This window comes from Natator depressus, chromosome 8 (assembly GCF_965152275.1).
Source record: "Natator depressus isolate rNatDep1 chromosome 8, rNatDep2.hap1, whole genome shotgun sequence".
Lineage (NCBI taxonomy): Eukaryota > Metazoa > Chordata > Testudines > Cheloniidae > Natator > Natator depressus.
The window spans coordinates 69401708-69421906 of NC_134241.1; the positions used below are offsets into that span (position 1 = coordinate 69401708).

At 45.1% G+C, this 20199-nt stretch overlaps 1 protein-coding gene across 1 annotated transcript; it reads left to right on the plus strand.

The window, feature by feature from the left end:
• Nucleotides 1-444: 444 nt before the first annotated feature.
• On the plus strand, nucleotides 445-2655 carry GPR88 (G protein-coupled receptor 88). The gene has a single exon (XM_074962220.1). The coding sequence runs from the start codon at nucleotides 673-675 to the stop codon at nucleotides 1768-1770; it is 1098 nt and encodes a 365-aa protein (XP_074818321.1). The 5' UTR covers nucleotides 445-672; the 3' UTR covers nucleotides 1771-2655.
• Nucleotides 2656-20199: the final 17544 nt, after the last annotated feature.

A 20199-nucleotide genomic window follows, 5' to 3' on the forward strand; every position in this document is an offset into this window, starting at 1 on the left:
GCGAATGAAGTCTATCCGCGTCTGTAAAGCTCATTGAGGATGAAAGGTGCTGTGTAAATATAAGGTGGTATTAGAACCATGGAGTTGCTGAAGCAGGGGGGAAATCAGTTGGTGTAACCGCAGGATTTTCAGAGCAAGCCGGAGGGGGGGTTTCTCCTGTTTTTGCAAGTAGGAAATCTGCTGAATAATTCATGAAGAGCGAAAGGGCTGAATTTTCCAGGAGTGATATACGGTGTACATACTGTAGTGCAGAAAAAAGCTGCAAGGCTTCATAGCAGCTGCTGCCGCTCTTCTTGCTGTTGATTGCAGGGTGCTGCTTCTCGTGGTATTTTCACAGCTGGAGCATCCTTGCTGCTGCCTGCCCTGAACCATCCTTGCTTGATGCATGCTCTGAGCCACCCCTGCTAGCTGCTGCCCTGGACCTGCCCTGGATCACCCATTGCTAGCTGCCTGCTCTGGATGTTGCTAGCTGCCTGCTCTGAACCATCCTTGCTAGCTGCCTGCTTTGGATTTTGCATGCTCTGAAACATGCCTGCTACCTGCTGTGAATCCTCCTAGCTGAATGCTCTGGCTTCTCTCTGCTACATGGTCTGTGTCTCGGCTTCACAGCCTCCTGACCAGATAAGGATGGGATTTGCCCAGAGGAGTTGAAGCTGAGCTGCATTCAACAAGATGCCCAACTTTTCGTCCTCTTCTGTCTGGAGTCCAAGCTCCTCTCTGCTGCTGCTGTGTGAAGAATCCGCGGGGACCAGAATCTCCTTGTCTCTCATCTATTCACTGTTAGCCCTTGTGGGGACCTTATCCAATGTGATGGTCATTTACCTGGTCTTCTCCTTCAAGAAGCTACAGACCACCAGCAATGCCTTCATCGTGAACGGCTGTGTAGCTGACCTGAGTGTCTGTGCCCTCTGGATGCCGCAGGAAGCGGTGCTGGGGCTGTTGCCCCCTAGCTCCTCCTCTGCTCATTCAGCAGGATACAGGCTGCTGCGGGATGGGCTCCTTGGCCTTGGCCTCACTGTCTCCCTGCTCTCCCACCTGCTGGTGGCCCTCAACCGGTATGTGCTGATCACCAAGGCACCCAGCACTTACCAGGCACTCTACCAGCAGAGGCGCACAGGGTGGATGATCGGACTTTCCTGGGCACTTGCCCTGCTCTTGGTGTTACTGCTGCCTGGGCTCTGGACACAATGGCTGTCACAGCAGTCATCTCAGCAGGAGATCAGCAGTGCCAGCAGCAGTTCACACCACACTGCCCTGCTGGTAGCACTGGCCATGCTCAGCCAGACCATGCTGCTGCTCCATTGCTACCTGGGCATCATGAGACGGGTGCGGGTCAGCGTCAAACGGGTCAGCGTCCTCAACTTCCACCTCCTGCATCAGCTGCCCTTCCCTGCTGCCCCACTGCCTGCCCGCCGGGTTCAGCGGCGCCTCAGCAGCGTCTCCGTGCTGCTCCTGTGCTGTGTCTTCCTTCTGGGCACCCAGCCTGTGGTCTGGGTGAGCCTGCTAGGCTTCTTCCTGCAGTCCGTACCCCGGGCATTGCAGGTGACCAGCTGGCTGCTCTTCTGCTCCCTGTCTGCATTCAACCCATTGCTCTATACCTGGAAGAATGAGGAATTCAGGCGCTCTGTGCGCTCAGTGCTGCCCAGAGGAGAGACCCCAGCTGTAACTGTGGCAGCAGCTGCTGCCCTCCCCACGGTGTCACTGCCTTGCCAGGAACAGTCGCAGCAGGGTACCAAAGTTGAGAGCCTGGGGAACCTAGTGCTCCAATGATCTGCTTGGGGATTGCATTCACTTCCAGAGGTAGCATCTGACACATTTGGCATGAGTGTGAGCGTAGATGACTCACAGAACTGCACAGCAGAATCCTCCACTCCCTACGGGAAAGACGTTGAACGCTGCCTTACAGACACAGCCAGGTTAAAATGTATATCAAACCAATTTCCTTCCCTGTGTAATCGACATCACCAGGGATTTTCATGAGATGAAAGCATTTTATACCTCTAAAGCCCCTGTGTCATGCTGTTAGTTTCTCTTTTGCATTTCTCTCAGCTTGGACAATGCCATTTAGACTTGTTTATGGTCGGTTTCACTTCACTCTCTGAGTCTTTTACTTTAGCATGATGTTTCTGTGTTCGGGTTGTAGATGTAGCCTTGTAAAAATATTTCCAGGGAGACTCTTCTACAGGGTCTGGGGCTGCTCAAACCCCCTCACCATAGGCTGGTGCATCATAGGCAGATTTAAATGAGGGCCTCAGGGTTCTAGACAGGCACCCAGAAGTTGGGATAGTGATGCAAACCTGGGGCAGCCCCCATAACCCTCCATCCCACAAACCCTCGGCACAGCCGCTTGGGTGGGTGTCCCTGAAATGTGTTTGGAGAAGGGCAGCAGGTTCACTCCTCTGCTTGCAACTTAAAAGGAGGATGTTATGCCCATTCCCTCTCCTCCAGTTTCTCCTCTCTCCCTGAAGGTCTGTGGGGCTTCTCCATCTTTCTCTCCCTGCCCACTCCTTTGAGGTTCTTCTCTCCCTTCCTATTGAAATCCTATTTCTCTCCTCTTTTTTTTAATCCCCCTTCTTCTGTGAATTAGTTTCTCTTTTTTCTCCTTCCCTGCCCCCTCAATGTAGCTTCTTTTTTGTGCCCCCCAATTTGCCCTCTCCCCCAAGTTTTACTCCCTGCCCCCTCTTTTTTACTGCAGCAATGGGGAGGCTGAAAGTCTCTGGTCAGCACAGCTAGGGGACTAGGAGATGGGGAGTTGGTGCTCGTCACACCTGCTCTGTAGCCTGGGACTTCTCACCCCTGCCTCAGCCTTTTCTGCTGGTGCCTTTAGTGCACAGAGGCAGACAAGCCCTCAGCCACAGGCTGCAGCCTGCCTTCCCTGCACCACATTATCTAATTGCTGCAATTTTTTTTAAATTGCCTGTCTGGTGCAAAAGTTAGAGCCTGCAGGACTAGCTTTAGAAACAAGGACAGTCCTGGCCAAATTGGGATAATTGGTAAATATGCTTCGGCATGTAATTCCTTTCTTAAAAAAACCAAGGCGTTCCAGTGAAATAAAACACCCATCTGAACACCTCTACTAAAGACCTCTAGTGAGGATCCGCTTTGCAAATGCTTGTTTCTTATAAAATGTAAAGAACCCTGACAGTATCTCTTTAAAGTGACCACAATGCTCACTCCATAATGCTCACTCAATCCAAATCCCACCATTCCCAATGCACTGGAGATGTTTGTGCAGAAGTTAGTTACTATCTCCTACAATCTAAGGAATCCAAGAACTGCTTCTGTTAGCTCCCACTTCTCTCCTATGCTCTCCAAGAAACATTCTCCTTGTACTTCCCATTGGAGGTATCAGGGATGGAGAGGAATAAATTACATGCTGAAACTCTTATATTAATGGAGAAAACTCTGTTTTTTAACATAATTTGCTTTGGATTTTTTTGGACAGCCCTTTAAATAAAACAAATTTTGACACCTATCTCTGCCTTGGGAAATTCTCTTTGATCAAAATATCCTACAGGTTCTCTCTCTGTTTATAGTATTATAATCTGTCCAACTATTTATTTTCTTGTGTTAGTAGTTCTGGCATATAGCTCATGACAGCACAAATAATGAATTAGACGTTGGATAAGTGATGTAGCTGCTCTATCACAGCAGCAGCATCCAGAGATGTTAAGGTCATCTGTCCACCATCAAGACGATGAAGAGGGCAGTCCATAAGCAGATGGCACACTGTTTGTTCTGGGGTGCCACGCCCACAGGGGTGGGTCAGGGAGCTCAAGAAACCCCAACGGTAAAGATGTAAGTTAAACCTCCCATGACCCAGGAACGTTGTGTCTGATGTACTGTCCAAAAGACTCAGGAAAGGGGCACCTTGACTTTAATTGGCCTTTCTGATGTGGCTTTGAGATGAAATTGTGAAGTAAGCTGACTTGCTAGTTACCTGTGTGCAGTAATGTGTCCAGGACCCTGCCTTCAAACCTAATCACTGGGGAAGCAGTGACAGCCAGGATAGGGAGGTTGGAAACTGGAGTTGTCCAGGTCACACGAGTGATGATACGAAGGGCGGAGTTGATAGCTGAGTCCAGCTTGCCACAGTGATGACTGGAGCCCCATTCTACCACCAAGAGTTCAGCAGGTGCGATAATTAGGGCGTGTTAGTTTAGTCAATTGGATACAAAACCACATTAGTGTTACAAAGGGATTTTACAGTTTGGGCCAAGCTGGAGACCACAGACACAGTGGATGGATTCTCTAGTATTTTAGGGGGTGGGGGCAGTAAATCCTCCCACTCAGGATACAGAGTGGCAGTGGAGCTTTCTGGTAGCCGCGACTGCAGCCTCTACACTTCTTCTGACAGTGGACGTAGAATCCTCTATTTTACCTCCTTTCAAAAAAGCAATTAAAAAGCTCCCTTTTCCCACAAGGACTGTCGTTGTAATGCCGTCCTGTGGAGATGCTAGGTTATAATGTGAACATTATTATCGCTGGTGCTGTCTTGCAATGAGTGCTGATGGTAGCCCCTTCCCAAGTCCATCGGTGCTGCTCATTCAGACTGCCAGAGTTGCTGCAGAGCAATACAATGCACTTCTTCTCACAACTCCACGTACCGTTTGGTTTAGCAAGTTGTCTCCATTGATTGCCTAAATCTTGCTGGATAAGAATACAGGACGGAGCTTATGTATGTGTGTGTGATCTTAACAAAGGTACAACTACATCGATTTTAATGTGGTGGGGACCAGGAGTGAAAGCTCATGAGTCATGCAGCTATGTGAGAGGAACAGCAGCAAGATGGTAAGACCTTGGGGAAGGGATGATAAGACAGCCTCCTCTTCATCTGCTGTGGCTACAGCAACTGAAAAGTTTGCAGTTTACAAAGTTCTGTGAACTTTGCTTCCCTCAGCTCAGATGGTTTGCTTTGAAGTACGCTTGAATGGCCCCTCTGCTACAGCAAACCCCATGGCGTGTATCCTGTGCTCAGCTGAAAGGCTAAACTGGTAGATATGGGGCCTACTGAGCCTTTCGGGGAGGAATAAGAGGGAACAGGGAGGGAGATCCTTGGGTCTTCTCCTCCCACCCAAAATATGTCACTTGGCTTCTATGTGAAAAGGAAGAGTGAAAATCATGTGAAATGGGAGATCTGCTAACCACAGATCTGTCTGAGACTATTAACATTGTTATAGAGGCCAGAGTACTCACCTGACAGACTCAGTGGGACTAAGAGGAGAGCAAGGTAACATGAGTATAGAATGTCTGTGCTTCACCACCACTATTCCCATCTTTTCAGCACCCTCTCTGGGGGAGCGGGAGATCCACTGTGTCTCTGCTGCACCCTCTCTGCCAAATGTGTCACCATCCTTCTTGCTAGCGAGGGCTGGGAGGAATCTCTCTCCAGTGGTCCCTCTTGAGCACTGCCAAGTACTCTGCCACCCAGGGCTGAGCACTCTGTCTAACCACTGCTAGATTCATTCCCACCACAGTAAAACAATCCTAGAGCCCAAACCCACAAGAGCTGAGCAGCTTAAATTCCCACTGAATCCATGGGAGCTGAAGACACTCGGCACCTTGCAGGACTGGGCCCACAAATAGAAGAGCAAATGTTAAATGAATAAACAAATCAGCCAACCAAATCCAAGTACTGTATTCACAAGGGAAGAAAGTTTCTTTTGTTTAAAGCAGCGCCATGTTTGGGCTCAAACATCCACCACAAGAAAAATTGGAGGCAGCTGGCTTTAGTCCCTTCTGGAATAATGCTGCTGATTAAATCTAAAATGCTTGTTTGTTTTCATAGGGCAATATCTGAAACCCAAGCTTATTTAATTTACATTTTAAATGACTATTGTCATGTACAGAACCCCTATCTCCTAAGAGCTGCACTTGGGATTTTTTTCAGATATATATGCTATGTATTAAATTCCACAGAACAGTCGGAAAGCCTTTGGAAACTTCTGAGGCAATTACATTTGATTACTAATCTTTGAGGATGCGTCTTTAGACATTCAGGTAACCAGAAAATAACATTAGATGACCATTTTGTTCTGTGCAAAGAAATTACCGTAACATAATTTGTCTTAATTTCAGATCTCTCTTCCCCCTGTGAAATTACTGCTCAGAAAGATCATGTATTCCTTGACCCAGAGCTAAGCGCTTTGTCTTCCTACAGTATAAATAACCCATGGCCAGTGACATTATGCGCTTCCCAACACTGACTTAGTGTACCGGGCCAGCCTTAGGGGCAAGTGAGCAGGTGAGTTCTTTGGTTGCCAACTTCTGGGGGCACCACCTCGCTCTGCCACTAAGCTGTGTTGGAATTTTTGCTTAGCTGGCCAGGGGTGGGAGGAGCACTGAAAATGTTTTCCATTCTGGGCAGCAGAAATACCAAAGGCCAGTCCTGCTAGTATACTGGTGTGCTCTAGCACTCGCGTCATCACCTCTGGGATGAGAAAGTAGATCAGACTCCCATTCACTCCTTGGCATCTCTGCTATGCTGTATACAACTTGATTGATTCCACCAATCAGCCATTAGACTTTTGTTCACTACTGACCTGCCTCTGTCACAGCCAAATACTAACCTACACGTGAAAGGCTTTTCAGAGCCGATTACTATTCCAAATGCCTGAGCCAGCTAGTCCTCCAAGATGTGTAATTCAATGCAGTGGGAATCCCAGCAGGTAAACAGGCAACGTTCTCCATTGCTGAGACACATCATGACCCAAAAGCTGGTTTTGCGCATGGCCTAAAGAATCCTCCTACTGATTCAGAAGCACCATTTTTGGTTTGGCCATTGAGGAATCCACCCTCTCCCTTAGGGCCCCTGCTCTTTGGAGATGGCTATAATTGTGAAGGGAGAGTGTGATGCCAGAGGCTAGAGCCAGGGCTGCTCTGTGAATCATCTTGAAGGGGATGTACATGTGACCAGCCATCCCCAACCCCCTGGAGACTAAGTGCCACAAATCAACGTTCATAAGGAGCTAGCAAGAGACCCCAGCTCACCTCTTGACTCAGGTAGCTGCTAGCACAACGTGATCTTTGCTCCCAAGCTGCCAAACTGGAGCTATTTTTAAAACGTTCCCGTACAGATTAATTTCAAATAAAGTAGTTCAAGTGCAGCATCTTGTTAAGGAAAAATTGCAAATAAAAATGACAACATATAATTTCCACATCCCTTTCATCCTAAAATGTGCAAATAGATTATTGCAGCTTTGGTTAAAGTCAAAAGTCCTGTCTCCAAGTGACAGAAACCAAAGGCTTTTCTCTTCATTGTTCTCTAATGTGTAAAAAACTGTTCTATTTTTGCTCTTTCACTCCATTCTTTCCCATGCATTCTGGTTATTTTACCACTCTCTCCCACTCCACCTCTTTATTCCTCTTCCAGATCGTTAAAGTCTTTACTGCAAGTTTCTACGCTTAAAAAAAAGCATTTGTTGTGTATGCTCAGGGGACTTGGATGAGGTTGTTTGTACTGAGTGGATGGTGGAAGACTGACATGCACATGATAAATAAGAAACTAAGGGACAAATCCTTGATCAATGGATGTATAAACAGGGTGAGAGAGGTGAATTTACCTCTGTGTGCAGCATTGATGAGACCAGTACTAGAATACCGCATCCAGTTCTGTGGTCCACATTTTGAAAAGGATGTTGATAAATGGAAAAGGTGCAGAAAATAGCCACAAAAATTATTCAAGAGCTGAAGAAAATTCCTTACGGTGAGAAACTTAAAGAGCACAATCTGTTTAGCTCACCAAAGAGAAAACTGAGAGGTGACTTGATTACTGTGTATCAGTGCCTTCACAGGGAGAAAATACGGGGTACTAAAGGGCTCCTTAAACTAACGGAGGAAGGCATAACAAAAACGAATGGCTGTAAGCTGAAGCCAGACCAATTCAAATGAAAAATAATACACAATTTTTTCAGAGTGATTAACCATTGGAACAGACCACCAAGGGAAAGGGGGGATTCGTGATCTTTTGATGTGTTCACCTCAGGACTAGAGGCATTTCTGGAAGACATTCTTTAGTTGAACATAAGTCACCAGGCTCAGTATAGGGGTAACTAGGTGAAATTTTACAGCCTGTGTTATACAAGAGGTTAGACTGGTTGATCTAATGCTTCCTTCTAGCCTTAAAATCTATTTTTAAAGTCCTGCTTTATGGATGTGGACAGCCCCTAGCAATGGAAGTACAGTTCTGCTATGCAAGGGTAGGCAGGAATGTGGGGGAAGAGGGATTATGTACCCCTTGTCTAGCCCACAGTTCATCTCAGTGGGCTTCCCTGAATGTCAGTGCACAGTGGTGTGGTAGGCAGAGGAGTGGAACAATGTAGGGGTGGGATGGGAGGATATGATAGTACATAGATTCTTTTTTTCACCTGCTCCCAACAAAGGAATACAGCAGAGCCATGGAGGCTGCTATTTTGGCTGCAGGGCAGCTCCATCATGCCCCAGGGGAGGACTCTTATCCAGGCATTGCACTACTGATGGAGATGCCCAGACAGGTGTTCAGGCCATGCATGGGATGAGAAGGTATGGAACTAGACACACACTTTTTAATAAAAATTAAAAGGGCCTCAAGACTGACCCAATAGTGATTCCTGGCTTTGCCCCTTGAGTTTCAGCACAGAGAATTTCCCCTCCAGAGCAGATAACTGCATACCCCATGCAACACACTATGTTTACAACCTGTAGCTCCTTGAAAAAACTGCTAAAAATATGGCAATTAGCCTTTGAGAACTGTGTTGCTGAGGGAGAGGGCCCGTGCTGTGAGATGGGCATGATCTGTACCTGGGGAGCTCAGGCAAAGCAAGAGAACCTGATAGAACAAAACACTTTTCTTGGGCTTATTTTAACCACCTCATGACAGAAACCCCTTGGATACTCAAGTACAGCTGAAAGAGTGCCAAAAAATAAAACCAGAGTTCCTGGGATTCCTTAAAGCTCTTTGGTCTGGCAGCTTTATGAGCCATTATTCTCAGCCTTGAGGTCTTTCCTGCTCTTTTCAGAGGGGCAGCTGAAGAAATCCAAGCTTATTTTTCACTACAAAGAAAGTATTCCATTCTCCTCGCGTGGGATGAGAAATATGAACAGCTCTTACAGCCAAAATACTACGGGATAAGAACCATGAATGGTGTTACTGTCAGTGTCAAAGGTTTAGACATGCGTTACCAAAACAGGCATGTTAATGGTACAAAGGAGCACCATCCATAAATTACAGGGGTGAAAAGATACAGCAGAAAAGTACAACCTTTGAATCCTCTCAAATGGAGGTATTGAGACCCCTTTGTTTAATGATTAGTCAGTGTAACTAGTAAGCAGTGTTTGCCTCAAACTCTTCCCATTGTTAGAAGGCGTTGATTATCTTAGGAAATGGTTAAGTGGGTTCTGGTGACTCAGTGCGGGAGGTGACTTATTACCCCATCTGGATATAGAGGAGGTGGGAGTGGTTCTGTAGGGGAGGGAGAATCTGGTGTGTTGGCTGAGTGGTCCTGAGGGAAGAACTCTAAGAGCAGCCGAAGCTGGAAGAAAGGTCTGATCTTTATTATTTTATTGCTATTTTGTCAGTGAAGCCAAACCCCAGATCCATGTTTGTGGAGTAGCTTTGGAAAGGTGTCTGCTCACACATGGCTTCTGAAAAACCTAGGGTACCTACCTGCCGTAGGACCCACTCATTAGAGAGCAGGTCTGCGGTATTACAGAGGTACAAATACAAACGTGGCTGAGGCAAGAACCATAATAATCTTGATCTTTTCTGAAGGTAATTATGAGGTGGAGGCTGAATGCCACTCTTAGAGTGGAAAAATTGTAAATTTAATAATATATTAATGAGAAGTAATGTTGGTAAAGGCAGGTGGCAGCCAGAATTCATTAAGTCGCAGGATGACAGTGCACACCATGCTCCTCTTGTGCTCCACCTCAGTCACACAGCTAAGTGTCCCCTTTGCTTCCTTCTCCCACTCTTGTCTCTGATGCTCCCTATTACTGGAACTCCCCTTCCCCTCCTTGCCCAGCATGTCTCTACCCTTTCCTTCACATCTTTCCTTAAAACACCTCTTCCATGATCCTATAAACTTTACTCTCCGTTCAGAGAAGAGTTGACATCACAGTTAACCACTTTGATTTCTGTTGCATCTCAGATCTCTTTATCTGGTCAGATTAGAAGCCCTTCCATGTAGGTGTCTTGGCTTCTGAAAAGTGCCTCCTTCAGTTTTGTGCTATATGAATAATACCTAATTAGTAAAAGGGTGGTAGGAAGAGGAAGGTCTTGCGGGAGCTGAAATACTGGTCAGGCTCCACTGGGACTCTCCCAAGGTTTGTATATTTTAATTCTTTAGTGGGCATGTTTGAGGTGACTCCATGCTTTGAACAAGCTTCTCCCCTTATACTGTGGGAGGGACTCTCATAATCAACCAGTAGTAGCTGGAGAAAATTATTATACATTCCCATGGCCAGTAAACAGCTTCTGTTTATGAACTTGGCTGTGCTGTGTATGATATCAGGCAGTGCAATGTACATCTGCTAACTCCTCTCAGGAGCAAAACAGCCCCCTCTTTCCTCCGCTCTGACACCTCCCTTAGCTGTAAATTGGTATTTTCCAGTCTGTGTTATTGCACTCCTCCAGACAGCAGAGATTGGTAAAATCTGACAGGGAGTAGGCAGTAATACTGACATGTAATGGTACAGGCTCAGCACTGCTTAATGGGGCCTTATTTCATTGCGTTGACTCTTGCAGAAGACTAAAGGGCTGTCGATAGCAATCTGTAGCACCCAGATGTTTTGCACTGATTTTTAAGGCCAGGTAATGTAATAGTTCCTGCGATACATTGAGGATAACAGAGCTGATATAATACGAACATGGTCTGAACAGTAAAATAAGTACAGTATATGGTGAGGATATGAAAGCTTTCCCTGCAGGATTCTCCAGCAGAAGATCTTTTTTTGGCTCTTTGCAGTACATTACAACTGACGTGTTATTAATAGAAACAGGAGAGTGACACTAAAACACGACACTGCAGGATACATGTGAGCTGACTTGAGAGGCACAAATGATTATCTTTTGTTTCTTGTGTCATCATATATGCTATTGTACACTCTAATTTTCTTATGTTATACCTGCTGCCCGGTAGCAACCATCATAGTTACAGTAAAGTAATTGTTGCTATCTACCCAAGCCACACAAAAGAAGAATATTTACAGTAATGTCAGAACTTTCATTGTAACCATCTTTTGTCATGTACTCATAACATACAACAAAATGCACAAAACTTTCTATACTTTGTCTCAGCAAGAGGTGAATAATTTTTGGAAAGTTTGAGGGAAAAATATGTCTCAGCTGTTTCTGAGTTACTGGAAGCACAAAGAAAATGAAAAAATATCAGCCTTTTGAGACTACTTTTCCTCCCTGAACAACTGAAATGAACACAAACTCTCCAGACTGCATATGTGAATAGTCCCTTTTGAGGACTCCCAGCCCTCTGCTGCGCTTTGGAATTGAAGAATTAAAAAAATTAATTGAAAAAATTCACTTCTGAGCTCAGGATAATGTGCTCTGGCGCTAGATTAGCTGGATGAAGCCCTTCTCTTTTGTGCACAATTGCCCAGATGTAACCGTAGATATTGACAGGTTTCAGAGTGGTAGCCATGTTAATCTGTGAGCGAGGACAAAGTCACAAAGTTCAGCCACCAGGTTTGCCATGACATTATCGGGGATAGTGATACAGTATCCCTTGATACGTTATCGGGGATACTGTTCCTGACGGCTTGTAGTCCATCTTTGTGTGGAATGTTATTGTAGAGGGCTTCTGCATCCATAGTGGCCAGGATGGTGTTTTCTGGAAGATCACCAATGGATTGTAGTTTCCTTAGGAAGTCAGTGGTGTCTCAAAGATAGCTAGGAGTGCTGGTAGCACAGGGCCTGAGGAGAGAGTCTACATAGCCAGACAATCCTGCTGTCAGAGTGCCAATGCCTGAGATAATGGGGTGTCCAGAATTTCCATGGATCTTGGGTAGCAGATTGTCATAAATATAAAGGGAAGGGTAAACCCCTTTAAAATCCCTCCTGGCCAGAGGGAAACTCCTCTCACCTGTAAAGGGTTAAGAAGCTAAAGGTAACCTCGCTGGCACCTGACCAAAATGACCAATGAGGAGACAAGATACTTTCAAAAGCTGGGAGGAGGGAGAGAAACAAAGGGCCTGTGGGTCTGTCTATATTCTGTCTTTGCCGGGGATAGACCAGGAATGGAGTCTTAGAACTTTTAGTAAGTAATCTAGCTAGGTACATATTAGATTATGATTTCTTTAAATGGCTGAGAAAAGAATTGTGCTGAATAGAATAACTATTTCTGTCTTTGTATCTTTTTTGTAACTTAAGGTTTTGCCTAGAGGGGTTCTCTATGTTTTGAATCTAATTACCCTGTAAGGTATCTACCATCCTGATTTTACAGGGGGGATTTCTTTATTTCTATTTACTTCTATTTCTATTAAAAGTCTTCTTGTAAGAAAACTGAATGCTTTTTTTCATTGTTCTCAGATCCAAGGGTTTGGGTCTGTGGTCACCTATGCAAATTGGTGAGGCTTTTTATCCAACATTTCCCCGGAAAGGGGGGGTGCAAGTGTTGGGAGGATTGTTCTTAAGATCCAAGGGTCTGGGTCTGTAGTCACCTAGGCAAATTGGTGAGGCTTTTTACCAAACCTTGTCCAGAAAGTGGGGTGCAAGGTTTTGGGGAGTATTTTGGGGGGAAAGATGTGTCCAAACAGCTCTTCCCCAGTAACCAGTATTTGTTTGGTGGTGGTAGCGGCCAATCCAAGGACAAAGGGTGGAATATTTTGTACCTTGGGGAAGTTTTGACCTAAGCTGGTAAAGATAAGCTTAGGAGGTTTTTCATGCAGGTCCCCACATCTGTACCCTAGCGTTCAGAGTGGGGGAGGAACCTTGACACAGATAAAATACTTTGAGACTTTGTCCTGACCCACAACTATTTCACATTTGGGGACAATATATACCTTCAAGTCAGCAGCACTGCTATGGGTACCCGCATGGCCCTACATTATGCCAACATTTTTATGGCTGACTTAGAACAACGCTTCCTTAGCTCTCGTCCCCTAATGCCCCTACTCTACTTGCGCTACACTGATGACATCTTCATCATCTGGACCCATGGAAAAAAAGCCCTTGAGGAATTCCACCATGATTTCAACAATTTCCATCCCACCATCAACCTCAGCCTGGACCAGTCCACACAAGAAATCTACTTCCTGGACACTACAGTGCTAATAAACGATGGTCACATAAACACCACCCTATACTGGAAACCTACCGACCGCTATACTTACCTACATGCCTCCAGCTTTCATCCAGACCACATCATACGATCCTTTGTTTACAGCCAAGCTCTAAGATACAACCGCATTTGCTCCAATCCCTCAGACAAACACCTACAAGATCTCTATCAACAATTCTTAAAACTAAAATACCCACCTGCTGAAGTGAAGAAACAGATTGACAGAGCCAGAAGAGTACCCAGAAGTCACCTACTACAAGACAGGCCCAACAAAAAAAGTAACAGAACGCCACTAGCCATCACCTTCAGCCCCCAACTAAAACCTCTCCAGCGCATCATCAAGGATCTACAACCTATTCTGAAGGACGATCCCTCACTCTCACAGATCTTGGGAGACAGGCCAATCCTCACTTACAGACAGCCCCCCAACCTGAAGCAAATACTCTCCAGCAACCACACACCACACAACGAAAACACTAACCCAGGAACCTATCCTTGCAACAAAGCCCGTTGCCAACTCTGTCCACATATCTATTCAAGGGACACCATCACAGGACCTAATCACATCACAGGACCTAATCACATCAGCCACACCACCAGGGGCTCGTTCACCTGCACATCTACCATCTACCAATGTGATATATGCCATCATGTGCCAGCAATGCCTCTCTGTCATGTACATTGGCCAAAGCGGACAGTCTCTACGCAAAAGAATAAATGGACACAAATCAGATGTCAAGAATTATAACATTCAAAAACCAGTCGGAGAATACTTCAACCTCCCGGGACTCTCAATTTCAGACCTAAAAGTTGCAATTCTTCAACAAAAAAATTTCAGAAACAGGCTCCAACAAGAAACTGCAGAACTGGAATTAATTTGCAGACTGGACACCATTAAATTAGGCTTGAGTAAAGACTGGGAGTGGATGAGTCATTACACAAACTAAAAACTATTTCCCCATGCTAATTTTTCCCCTACTGTTACTCACACCTTCTTGTCAACTGTTTGAAATAGGCCATTCTGATTATAACTACAAAAGTTTTTTTTCTCCTGCTGATAATAGCCCACCTTAATTGATTACTCTTATTAGAGTTGGTATGGCAACCCCCATTTTTTCATGTTCTCTGTGTATATATATATATCTTCCTACTGTATTTTCCACTGCATGCACCTGATGAAGTGGGTTTAGCCCATGAAAGCTTATGCCCAAATAAATGTGTTAGTCTCTAAGGTGCCACAAGTACTCCTTGTTCTTTTAGTAGATATTGAGATTCCTGATGTGGCAGAGGATAGTGACCTTTGTTCCCGTGATCCAGAACAGGTGCCAGGAAATAAATTTCAGACAAAAGTTCTGTAAGTTATGCTTGTATTAGACCATGGACTCCTGACAGAGCAATTTATAAGAAGGACATTTGCCACAGAATCTTTCAAAAGATATAAATTCAGGGCACGAGCCTATTCCTGTGGAGGGCAATAGCAGAACTCCCATGGACTTCAAGGACAGCAAGATGAAGACATTAAAATGTGTCTTTTTTTCTGGTACTGTTGCTATCATCTGTTGCTTTATTATATATATGTTGCAGCCTTATTCATCCAGCCCGGAAGAACAATCTTTCTCATTGTTTTCTCACAAATCAACCAACCAACCAGCAAACAAACAAAAACTATAAGCAAATTAAATGCAAAAACTTTTGTGAATGCAACATTGAGGGCATATGTTTAAATACAGAAAGGTAGTGAAAGTAAAGTTATGGTTTTCAGAATAACAATTTTCTCTCTTAGTGCATATATAATAAATTAGATTATTTGTTAGTGCATATATTCAGCTATTGCATTTAGTAGCCTATATGCAATGTGAGGAAGTTAATTTTACTATGAGACCTTAAACTTCAACACAGTTCAGATTACTACCATAAGATTAGAATAGCACATTCAGATTTTGGTGTGCCAATGTGATAGCAGCCATGCTGGGACATAGTTCTACTTCCTGCTCTTATCACCTGATTTGACCATTACTCTGTATTAATAGATTTTTGCAAACAGCTTCTACCCTGCTTCAAAACGTTGCTATTTATCATTCTAATATGGTTGCTGATAATATTTTGACCATCAACAGTTGATTTCAAACATAAGCGTAGAAAGCAATTTAAGTGCCAATTATTTCCCGTTGCGATCATGTTTTGGTGACATAGACACCTGTCCACTAGGATCGGCACTGAGACTTCTTTTCACACAGGCCTTAGATGAGCAGTCAGCACATATTTCTATTAAAAATCTTTGGTTAATCATAGGGCCAGGTGATCCTTAGCGATAGGGCAAGTGCTTAGCGGTGTGGACAATGCAAGCAATTTTCAGCGATCTGTCCCACACCCTGCATTCCCAGCATAGGGACAATTCCCTCTGCAAGCTTCATAGGGACAGGGAGGAGGCTGGCTGCAGCCCACCTCCTCACTCTGGCCTTCTAGCAAGGCACAGAAATGGAAGCATCTTGAGTCATCCACCTGCAGGCCAGTGGCTAAATGCACAAGCTGGCTCATTATTTTAAAATCTGTGCATGTAAGGCAGCATCCTGCCACCCTTATTCTCATTGAATTGTACCTTACTCTTCAAGCAGTTCCACGCTGGAATCTGGCTACAGTTTCTTAGTTGACCTGGGATTTTAAACACTTCCTCGCCCCCACAAAAGTTTTGCACTTCTCCTTTAAAACATTAAGTGGCTAGTAGAAAACCAAGGGAAATCGGGCAGTTCCAACTTAAGTCTGTCAGCAGCTGAGGCCCAAAGCCTGGATGGACAGTAGCACAGAGAGGCTAATTATATTCACAGGGTGGTAATACTGTGTGGGGAATGGATCTTGTTCTGTGATGAGACACAGCAGGAAATTTCCCTCCACGGCCGAAAGAACATGCCAAGGAATGAAGAGAGCATGGTCAGGAGGGTAAAATGGATATTGTTTATTCTTGGCCCAAGGGAGCTGCTGGGGGAGGGGGGGTCAGGCAGGCCCAGACTTGTGGCGAATTCGATCTACTGTTGTACTATCATTCTTTGAAATGGAAAGCAGGCTTCATCAAGAAGGCTGGATTTGCTGTTGTGCATGTGAGAATAGGCAGGCCCTGGATATGTTGTAAAGACTAAGCAGAGGCAAAGAAAGTTTCTGTTCACCACCAGCAGTTTTGAATGTATTGCAGACTCTTGCTGAACACGTAGAAACTCTTTGCACAAAAAGGGTTCCCATCTTGGCAGGCTTATTCCAGGGGAATATTATAGGTTCTCGTGGTGACAGTTGGTTTAGCTTCCATCTTACAAGTATCTGGACTACCAGGGGCAGAGAGAGGTCCCACAAAAACCCAGTGGGTCTCTGCGATGAGAGGTCTCGTCCCTTTAGCTCATGCTGGTCCTCACGCTCTTTCTTGCCTTGTAGGAAGATTTGCACAATCTCTTCGTTGAGGCCCCTTTGGGACAGGGAGCACTTTTAAAGAGGAGCTTCTGGGGCTAAGAATACCTGGTAGTCCTGCTCCAGTGTAGCCATGTTGTCGAGCAGTGCGGGTTGGGTAACACTGGGGGCCAGCACCATAGCAAAGGCACAGGGTCTCCCTGAGAATGTTCTAGAGGAGCTGTGTGGATCTCCAGTTTCTTCACATTGTGGGGGACAGCTCCTGTGGCCTGTTCCTCAGGGGAATAAACCTTTGTCTCCATATCTCCGCCCTGAATGGAATGATGGAGGAACTCCAAGATGGGATCACTGTGGAGTTTCCTTGTCCTTAGGCCCTTTCTGTAGTTTATTCACGATGTAAAGAAACCATCTTGCCCTTCATGTGTGGGCAAATATGTCAGACCTGCTGTGTGACCATAATCCACTTAAGACTGGCCACAGGGAAATATTTCTTATGACATACAACTGTTCAATTTTGCTGAACAGCCATAAAGAGAGAAGCTAGATGGCACTGTGCTACAAGGAGATTTACTTCGTGAGAGTAAGTCCTAAGCAGTGCTAATGTTCTCTGGGCTCAGAAGCCTGTGGCCTTTCATAGATTTCAGCAAAAATAGGGACACTCTTATCAAAGGTGAACAGGGAAAGTATGGGTGCTTAGCTATACATTATCTTCTTTTGCTTTAAAAACTGTAAAGTATTGCTAAATTATTCCAGAAACTGGCTAAGAGAGAGAAATCAAAGAGTAGGAAGAAGTGATCAGTTTTCATTATGGCAAAAAGTTAACCATCAGGTGTTCCAAGGTTGCATTAGAACCAGTGCTTAATGTATTTATTCCATTTTTCTTTTCTTTACTTTTAAAAAACAAACAAACCTATATATTTAGGAAGTTGTAACAAGTTTGCAAATTCTTGCCATGAAAATATCAGAAACAAAACAAAAACAATGAGGAGTCCTGTGGCACCTTAAAGACTAACAGATTTATTTGGGCATATACTTTTACGTAGGATAAATGGACACAAATGAGACATCAGGAATGGTAACATACCAAAGCCAGTAGGAGAACACTTCAATCTCCCTGGACACTCAATAACAGATTTAAAAGTAGCCATTCTTCAACAAAAAAAATCCTTCAAAAACAGACTTCAAAGAGAAACTGCTGAGCTATAATTCATTTGCAAACTTAACACCATCAGTTTGGGCTTGAATGGGAGTGGCTGGCTCACTACAAAAGCAATTTTCCCTCTCTTGGTATTGACACCTCCTCATCAGTTACTGGGAGCAGTCCACATCCACCGTGACTGAATTAGCCTTCAACATTGGTTCTCCACTTGTAAGGTAACTCCCTTTGCTTCATGTGCCAATATATATTCATGCCTGTATCTGTAATTTTCACTCCATGCATCTGAAGAAATCGGTTTTTTACCCACGAAAACTTATGCCCAGTGGTGAGCTGGAGCCAGTTCGCGCAAACCGGTTGTTAAATTTTGAAGCAGTTTTAGAACCGGTTGTTAACCCGCTTCCCTGCAGGGGGCGCTGAGGCTTTGATGGACTCTGACTGGGAAGTGATGTAATTCCTCCTCCGGCTGCCGGGGGCGCTGTGCTGTGGGAGTCATGTGGGCTGCTGCCTGGCCCTGAGCACAAGCCCTGTTGCTGCTGCTGCTCCCCTGGCCCTGGGGCTCCCAATGCTGCCTGGTGGGTCCCCGGCTGCTCTGCTGGGCCTGGGCTGCGTCCTGCTGCTCTCCCTGTGAGTACCCACCCCCCTGCCTGCAGCCATCCCCACACCCCCTGCCCGCAACCAGCCCCTGTCTCCAGCCACTCCGTGCCCTGCCTGCAGCCAGCCCTGCACCCCCTGCCTCCAGCTAGCCCTCCCCCACGCCCCTGTCTGCAGCTGGCCCCACGTCCACTGATGCCCTGCAGTTCTCATGGCAGTAACCCTGCACACCTGCTTCAATGAGGGGGGCAGGGAGCAGCTGGGACCCACACATGTGAACACCCTAGGGTGACCAGACAGCAAGTGTGAAAAATCAGGACGGGGGTAGGGGGTAATAGGAGCCTATATAAGAAAAAGACCCCAAAATCGGGACTGTCCCTATAAAATCAGGACATCTGGTCACCCTACCACACCCCCAGGGAGTGGCAGGGACCCACACATGTGAAACGGAGCTCATTTCTAGTTCAGGCCCATCTTTTTAAAAAAGAACTTTAGGCAGGGTTAACATACATCCGTATTTTCCCGGCCAGGTCAGGCTTTTTGGTTCTTAAATCGCCGTTCGGTGCGATTTTTAAAATTTAAAAATTCCTCCCGGGAAAATACGGATGTATGGTAACCCTGTTGGTACAAAAAATACATACTGGGGCACATACCTTAAATCAGAACTTTTTATAGGGAACTGGTTGTTAAGATTTTGGCAGCTCATCACTGCTTATGCCCAAATAAATCTTAGTCTTTAAGGTGCCACCGGATTCCTCGTTGATTTTGTGGATACAGACTAACACAGCTACTCCTCTGATACTTAGAAACAAACAATCATTACAACAGTTAGCTTTTGTTTTAAGGGGACATTATACAAGAATACAGTCATCAGATCCTTCTATTTAACAGAGAATTACCATATTACGGATTGAGCATCCTTACAACATCTGTCATTTCTAGTGACTTTATGAAATTGAGTAAAATCTCTCTATACACAGACCAAGTATGTCTATCAAATGTTATTATTAAAAAAAAATTGGACAGGTGTGCTGGTTTGTTTGTTTGTTTTTGCCAGGTAAATGTACTTTGAGTACTGAATGAAAGGTTACCTAATTTCTAAGTAACTGGTAACTGTCTATTTTGCTGAGTACATAACTGGTGTGTTAATTTTTCCGTATACAACCTCTCATATTTTTTTAACCATTCCTCGATGGTTAGGCTATTTTTATTTTTCCAGTGAGAGGCTACCAATTAATCAACAGCCACTAGCAGATGAGAGATTAATTCCTCTTGTGTGGACAATGTATTAATTAGTGTTCTGGAATGGGGGTGAGCAGTGAGATGGCAATCTTTGCAGGGGATACAAAATTATTGAAGTTAGTCACACCTGGAGAAGAGTGTAAGGAAATTCAGAGGTGTGACAGGTTGGATCACAGAAACCCCCTTGGGGCTGCCAACTAATGTGCCAAGACTACTTCCGCCCCTGCTTTCCCTGCCAATTTGGGACTCCAGAGCCCTGCCTGGTTGTGCCAGACATGCTTGCCAGCTACAAACACAGACCCAGGTCTGAACCAAGTCCCATAAACTGCAGGCTTAACTGAAAGCAGCGTAAGAAGTGTTCCTGTCTCTAACACTCAGATGCCCAACTCCCAATGGGGTCCAAACCCCAAATAAATCCGTTTTACCCTGTATAAAGCTTATACAGTGTAAACTCATAAATTGTTTTCCCTCTATAACACTGACAGAGAGATATGCACAGCTGTTTCTTCCCCCCCCCCCCCCCCGTATTAATACATACTTTGG

What these genes read in the sequence shown, in the direction of transcription:
- GPR88 (XM_074962220.1), top strand. Translation starts at nt 673, where the DNA reads ATGCCCAACTTTTCGTCCTCTTCTGTCTGGAGTCCAAGCTCCTCTCTG.